This window comes from Haliotis cracherodii, unplaced genomic scaffold (genome assembly GCF_022045235.1).
Source record: "Haliotis cracherodii isolate W230 unplaced genomic scaffold, xgHalCrac1.p SCAF_19, whole genome shotgun sequence".
NCBI classification, from domain to species: Eukaryota; Metazoa; Mollusca; class Gastropoda; order Lepetellida; family Haliotidae; genus Haliotis; species Haliotis cracherodii.
In genome coordinates this window covers 6,865,064-6,872,978 of record NW_027266274.1, presented here as the reverse complement: position 1 = coordinate 6,872,978, position 7,915 = coordinate 6,865,064, and the positions used below count along the sequence as shown (strand labels likewise).

The window sequence follows — 7,915 nt, the reverse complement described above, 5'->3', positions numbered from 1 at the left end:
TGTATTTTGCTCCAAACCCCCTTTCGCATCACCCAGTTAACGTGTGCAGTGTGACGTATTTAGACCACGTGTTACTTTAGGTCTTCAAGCCTTTTTGAATGAATCAATGAATATCTTTAATTAGGCCTTTCCGTTTGCGTAGCCTGAACGCTGTCCCAACGGATTAGAGTTACTATTGCTTCGATTTGTGTTGATTACAAAGTAACCATGCTTTCCTGTCAGTATGTTCGTGAATGCTATAAATACGTTTTTATGTGTCTGCTTCTAGCTTTTTGGACCGTGAAGATCCGGGTAGAGAATAGGTCTTCAACAACCTTGGTCTTGGTAGATGCATGATGTCATTGTATCCCAATTGCGTAGATCGATGCTTTTGATGTCAATCACTGGAATGTCTATTTCAGAATCGATTATCTACTGACCGCCGTCATATGGCTGGAATATTGCTGAGTGCGGCGTTAATTAACAAACAAACAAACAAGCAGTATGTTCATGGGTACAATGTGCGAAAATATCTGGGTATAATGTGCGAAAATATCAAGTAAACTTGTATCACTGTTGGTACATGCCGCCAGCTCAGCGCTTTCAACTAGACAGGAGCCCAGAGTATGTACCAAGCAGCATTACTTCCCTTTGACCACAAACCTTTACCGCATGGAACAGCAATTGAATTGTCTCCCTTTGACCACGGCAATTAGTTTGTAACGTCACAAGTGTCTCCCTTCGACCGTACATCTCTATATAGCTTCGGGGTATTGTTCGCTCGTTCGTTTGATGTTTTGTGCTTGTATATTTTTCATTTACTTTTAATCTTTAAATTTCAGACACATCTATCAAGACCCGTCCACAATTTCCAGGGCATGTAACGAATCTGGAACCGTAAAGAATTCGGGGAGCTGTCTTTTTTTGTGTTTTTTTTTTTATGTGTTCTTGCCTCCAGTTTACAATGTGGGGTTGGTCTGTCTACGCAGGCATGCGCCACGAATCAGTTCCCCCATAGTTCAGATATGTTGTGTTGGTTGTGGGTTGTGCTTCAAGTCCTGGGATTTTGAATTGAGATTAGATATATTTTCAGCATCAGATACAAAACCAGATATTTTTTTCTATTATTTATGCAAGTTGTGTTTTCTTTGGGCCTGAATTCTTTATTAGAAAACACAACTTCCAAAAACATATTTTTTTGTATAATTCATTCTTTATTAACAGTCTGATAACATATTTTTTGTATAATTTATACTTATTCAACAGTCTATAGCATAAATTTCGGGGACAATCTCCCCCCCCCCCCCCCCCCCCAACACACACACAATCACTAATCATGAATCTCGTGATTTAAGACTACCAGTACCAGCATGGGGAAAATAACATTTTCAATTGATGCTGAAAATTCGCCAGTCCTCAAAATGGCACTAGATCTTCATTTTTCAACACTGACCTGCCTCTGCATTAAACTATCTATTTGAAGGAATTTGTATGCATTCTGGGGTAAAAAATCGAAATATTTCCTTTTCAAATAGCACTAAATTGCTAGAAATGGAATTACAGTAAACTACGTTTATAACGAACACGCTTATAACGAACTGACCGATATAACGAACTTATATTAGTCCAGGCCATTTGCTGTATATATATACTGTATACATGCTTATAACAAACTACGGTTATTACGAACTAAAATTAGTGTTCCCTTTGAGTTCGTTATAACCGTAGTTTACTGTATTGATAATCAGAAATGAACTCATTTTGTGTGTGAAACAACACCAGCCTTGCTAGGCAACATGTGAATCTGAAAATTGTATGAGCGGGTGTCTGCAGCATGCAAACTGAAATATTTAATCATGCCTCTTAAATATGTGAAGGGTGTCGTCTGGTCTGTATTTAGAATATCAAACTTTTCCCGTGATTTGTCGAATTCTGTCCAGTTTAGGTCTTCATAAATCTGCCTTTCCAACTGAAGGTAGAACATTTTGCATTCTGTTGGACTAGACGGCAATTATTAAAAAAACCATGCAAAATTCACACTTACTGGCTCATGAAATCGCTCACCGTGTTTACATTTTTACAGTATTATAAGGCAGGGTTTATTTCATACATAAGTTTACTATCGATCCCAAATGTTTAAAGATGTGGAATAGAATTAAAACTATGAGGATGGTAATAATTTATTTCCACTGAGTCTGTGAATATATTTCACAAAGAGTCAACTTAATAGTGTTGTGGACGGTGGACCATCTTCGAGTCCGGTAACATAAACAGTAACAGAGAGGGTATGTGTGTAATAATTATTACCATCACATATTGGTGAACATGTTTTACCGCTGGATTTATCTGCTATGGTCATGATAATAATTGGGAAATTGATGCATTGTTTTGTTTTTCATCCAACCGACCACGAGTATTTTTCATTTAATTACCACATTATTTTTTTTATTTCCACCAGATCCAATCTTTTTTAAGGGAATTTCCTTTAGAATACCTAACTTTTGCATTATGCGTTTTGCATTAAGCAGGAACATTATTATTTCGATAGGTTCTGCTTTCTACGGAAGCCTTTTAGGGCCATTTGTTTTTGTTATTTTTTTTATACTATCTTGAAATTTCAACTTAGTATCTTGAAATTTCAACTTAGTATCGTGAAATTTCAAGATCATTATCCTGAAATTTCAAGTAAGTATCTTGAAATTTCTAGATAGTATCGAACAAACCCAAACAAAACCAAATGCCCCTAAAAGGCTTCCGTAGCTTTCTCTGCCATAGTGTGCCTGTTTTGAGGATACGGATAAAACATTAACATGACATTGCATTTGTGCAAATGTGCAGTCAATCGATACTAATCTGTTTGTTTGTTGTTTAACGCCGCACTCAACAATATTCCATCTTTATAATGCCGGTCTATAAATAATCGAGTCTGGACTTAAAAATCCAGTGATTGACATCATGAGCAGCGATCTACTCAATTTGGATACGATGACATGCATCAAACAAGTCAATCTGACCACCCGACCCCGTTAGTCGCCTCTTACGACAAGCATAGTCGCCTGCCTCCCTTGGCTCTTTGGGTTGCTGAAGACCAGTACTAATCCGGATTCATGTTCACGGGGCCGTATGGTCACGTGGCTTGGTTGGTAGCGTGTCATCAATATATCGATGCTCATGATGTCAATCACTGGTACAGACTCGGGTATATTCACACAGCCGTTATCTAGCTGGAATATTGCTGAAACCAATCCACTCGTCCCGAAAAGACGAGTGGTCATAGTGTGTGTGTCTGAATTCTTGCGTGCGTGCGTGCGTGCGTGCGTGCGTGTGTGTGTGTGTGTGTGAGGGTGAGTAAGTTTCTACGCCTATTTTCGCAATATCCCTGTGGAACACCACAAATGATGGAGAATCAAACCCGGGTATTTGGTGTGATGAGCGAACGCTTTAACCACTAGGCTCCTCCACCACCCTAAACTATATTATAGGACAGCTAATATTGTAGGTCGACGGCACCTGCTGCATGTGGTAAGACCCAACTAATGACGATCCGATATTACAATGTATGTCATCATGCTCAAAACGGCTTGGGTAGTTGCTGAGGTTGAAAAATGACGATGCCATTGACATTGATGTCAATCAATACGGGGAAACATTATCTCAGTGAGTCTCTGACATCACCAAACGTCAAAGATGAGTGAAAAAACCACAGGAATACTTTCATGTTAAGTGAAATATTTTAATAGAGACGCTGTCATTACAGAATGCAAAAAACTGGATGTCCATTTAAGACATTCAAATAATCAGTTTGTGTTATTACTCTTGATACAATAATAATTAAGTGAGTGGATATGACTATACGCCGCTTTTTGCAATATTCAAGCAATATGACGACGAGGATAACCGGAAATGGACTTCACACAATATACACCTGCAGGAGATCGAACCCGGGACATAGGCGTGACCAGTTCTGTCGTCACACAATCGGGGCCTTCTCCGACTCGGCACAAGAGGGTAGATCGCTCATTGGTAAAGCTGCCACGGTTCCTGTTGCTTCATTTTGGACAATGCCACATTCCGGTTCTCCTGTGCAGAGATGTCGCTGATTCTGAAGATCTTCTTCCTTCTCCTGAAACACCTGGTACAAATGTTGGGTGAGATCTGCTGCAACTAACTCGCTGGAATTCCGGGATATCATGGACAGGACAAGCACACCATCGATTCCGAGGAAACTTCTGATGAAACGAGTTACATTTGGTTCGTCAGGGCGAGATCCTTTGGCAGCGTTGATGTGGGCAGCTATCCTGCCATCTCTTAGGAACGGTATGAAGAGAAATCCTGCCCACAGGACAAGGTTTAGGATTGTGATGACAGCCAGGAGGAAGACCCAGTACCACAGGAATATGAACATCTTCTCATAGATTTCGGTGATTGGCAGAGTGCACGGAACAGTGTATGTTCGAAGAGTTTCCAAAATTCTCACACCGAAGTCGCAAAAAACCTGTTTCACAAGTAATGGTTTTACGATGGAGCCCATATCCAAACCAGCATAGGATCTTACCCTGATTGCCAGGTATTGTCTGAAGTATATCGTGAGGAACATAAACTGTGCTATGAGATTGACACATGAGAGAATCTTCACAAATAGGTACAACAGCGCCAGAAAGAATCGATTTCTTCTCAGTAGACTTCCAAATACTCGGGCTGCATCACTGAAAATGGCCTGTCGATTCTCAGCATTGGTGATTTGTACACATTTCATGGACTCGACAGTTTCGTCCATGTTGAAAGTGAGGAAGTGCTTGCCACTGTTCCAGATGATGTTTGGTACTTTGAAAGCGAGGGCTTGGAAGAAGAGTATGAGTGGTATCCAGAGATGGTAGGAGGGGACACGATCATGCCTTGACTTTGGGACATCACTTGTGTAAGGTTGGACAAAGACGTCCGTCAGGAAGCAGGCATGGTCGGAGTATGAAACCTGGGATGCAGCAAATTGTGCAGGGTACCAGCAGCTTGTAGGATCAGTAATGTATCGCACTAGAAATGCCCCAGCCGAGCAGAGGGCCAAGAGGAGAACCGACCAGAATCCGTTCACATTGTCCACCATGTCCTGATCCAAACCACGTCTAAATATTGACAGGAAAACGGCCATTGTTGTCTGTAAACATACAACACATAGTTCATATATTAACATGTTACTGTGTAGATAGGTGTAGCGGATAGAGCGTCTGCCCAGAGCTGAGGGCTGGTGGTTTGATCATACCAAAATGCGTTATGAGATCGTATTTGTTATTACTCTGCCTGGCGCTCGGCATTAAGGGGTGATACTGTGTCCGAGTGAGGTACATATGTTAAACTGTGGCATGGTATTTTAGAGGGCTTGCACTATAATACATTAGTTCAGACTAGTTCAGGCAGCAAAGCGCCAAGTGTCACTCCGAACATACCATATCATAGTTACAAAATATATACTATTTAAAGTAATGCCAAAGGGCAAGTAAGTGAAAAAAGTATTGCATTTTTTTGCGAATATCAATTGTCCTATAAATATTAAGTCAATGTACATATACTGGTTCTGCTATTTCTGTTAACCCTACAAAAATAACAACATTGTATATCTTGAATTGTTGAATGTGTAAAACGTCACCTTTGATTTTGCTATTGTGAATAATTAAAATAACAATTAACAATCTGTATCTAGCATTAATTTTTTTATTATTAACATCCTGTTGGGTACCATAAACAGTGACTTGTTATTTGTCCAGCAGCTGGCCAAGGGATAAACACCATCGTGTTTCTTCAAACACTGTATGGGACCGACGCATAACGACACAAAAATACACAATACATACATTTTTCCTTCACATCTCCAATTTACAGTATTCACAGTAAAACTAAATGTGAAAAAGCATTATGATAATCGTTAACTGGTTTCTGATCAGCGAGATGTTGTCTCCCTCTTATGGACATGGTCTGATTTCGAAACTTCTTCTCGGGGGGCATCAAAATAACCGGATTATCCTGCTCATCCTGCAGTATCTCAATGAATATTTGTACAGATTTGTATGCCAACCCATGAGATGATTTGTTGATGTCGACCCACTGCTCAGTGAGATATTTTGTGCTTTGTGACAAAGTCAAAGTTGTTAATAGTGGTCTGGCATCCACTTTGGAAGCATTTCCGAAGAAAGGAAGTTTAGCGTCCGGTCTCAATCATGAACATGTATTCGAAAAATTCCGAAAAAGTGCCGACCCCACTAAGAATTGAGAAAAAAATTGTAAATCAGTCTGCGCATTTGCCACAGTGGGATACTGTTTCTTATCTGTGATACCATTCACTACCAAGTCAGCGAGCCTGACCACCCGATCCCGTCAGTCGCCTCTTACGGCAAGCAAGGGTTGCTAAAGGCCTATTCTAACACTGATCTTCACGGGTCAACGACCGCTCCCGTGGTCTAGAGGCAGAGCGTCCGCCCGGAGAGCGGAAGGTCCCGGGCTCGATCCCCGGCCGCGTCATACCAAAAGACGTTAAATGATGGTATTTGTTGTGACCCTGTCTGGCGCTCGGCATTAAGGGGCTATAACTAGGACTGGTCTTGCCCGGAATCAGTATACTGTGTCTGAGTGGGGTAGTCATGTTAAACTGCGGCATGGTATCTCAGTGAGCTAGCACTATAAATCAGAATCAGTCCGGACTAGTACAAGTAGCCACTCACGTACATGCACGTCGCTATAAAAGAGCAATAATCTTGGACGCGACGTTAAACCCCATTTCACCTCACACCTCACGGGTCAACGATAAATGTGTGCTCGAAATATGAAAACTATTCATGTTATGAAATGTATCTAAAAACCGAATATTATTTGCTTAATAAAAATTCCTTGTACGACATATGGTATTTAGCTCAATGGAGAATTTGTGTGACGGGGTTACAAATAGATATAGGTCGTTGGCAAAATGAAGACACAATCTGCACATTTTGTAATTTTAATTTGATTGCAGATAAACTTTCATGTCCTATTAAAATGGCCACTACATAATGAAATAACAGCATATTATATACCCAAAAGATGTATTGCTAAGTGTATATTCAATTCATGTCGTATTTTAAGGTGTGAAAGCCGAACCTCCGTTGTAGTTAACCTGAAGAAGTTATGGCATTAATATTGAGATAATCACTTGTTTAACATCGCCATTTCAACGTTTAAATGCCATATACCTCTAGTCCCACTGTCAGTTGTAAAACTATGTACCTTTCTATGTGGACCAATGACCTTTTATTCCATAAACAGAATTGATTTGAAATAATCTAAAACAATCTCAAAATAAAATAAAATACTTACAACAAAGCGAACCAGAGACTGGAAACTTGAAAGGGATCCTGGAGGTTTGAAATATCCTTGGGATTACTGTTCAACAAGCCTTGCTTCCACCTCTGGTTGCACTAGCTGTTGATAGTACAGAACAGTGTGATGCTGACATATACAATACTTGCGGGCTGGTTGTATTGTTGACCGACCGCGGCCTTTATGTTCCCTAAGTTTCTGCTATTAACTCTCATTATTTCAAATTGAGCCAATTATGTCATTCAGTTTCTATACCAGACCATGTTATGGCGTTATTCATTACAAGTAGGGCACTGTCTGGATTAGATACTGGGGAATATATAATACGTTGCCGTTTTCAGACCAAGTGTCCCTGAACGCTATCAATAGTGATAACACCTGGAGTTATCGAAAAGGTGAGCGCATCCTGCCCCACCGGAGGAACCTATCATAAACAAAGGCAAATGCAAGTCAATTGTTCACCTGAAAATATTTACTTAGGCGTGATCAAAATCAAGAATTCTTAATTTGGATATGTAGTCACGAAGTTACCTGTCCTGGTGACTCCTATCCTGGGTTAACAGCGCAAACAGTTTAGCGTCGCATCCAACTACAG

The 7,915-nt window shown here is 40.3% G+C and overlaps 1 protein-coding gene across 2 annotated transcripts; it reads right to left on the bottom strand.

The window, feature by feature from the left end:
• Positions 1–3,710: 3,710 nt before the first annotated feature.
• Positions 3,711–7,915, bottom strand: LOC139466715 (innexin unc-7-like). Of its 2 annotated transcripts, XM_071248358.1 has the most exons (3): positions 7,852–7,915; positions 7,318–7,422; positions 3,711–5,131 (listed from the first exon to the last, which is right to left on the bottom strand). In XM_071248358.1, the coding sequence occupies exon 3, from the start codon at positions 5,123–5,125 to the stop codon at positions 3,950–3,952; it is 1,176 nt and encodes a 391-aa protein (XP_071104459.1). In that variant the 5' UTR covers positions 5,126–5,131; positions 7,318–7,422; positions 7,852–7,915; the 3' UTR covers positions 3,711–3,949. The 2 variants fall into 2 exon arrangements, with proteins under 2 accessions (XP_071104459.1, XP_071104460.1); XM_071248359.1 differs by lacking the exon at positions 7,852–7,915 and having other exon boundaries at positions 7,318–7,464.

Coding starts and splice junctions, on each gene's coding strand:
- LOC139466715 (XM_071248358.1), bottom strand. CDS start 5,125: ATGGCCGTTTTCCTGTCAATATTTAGACGTGGTTTGGATCAGGACATG.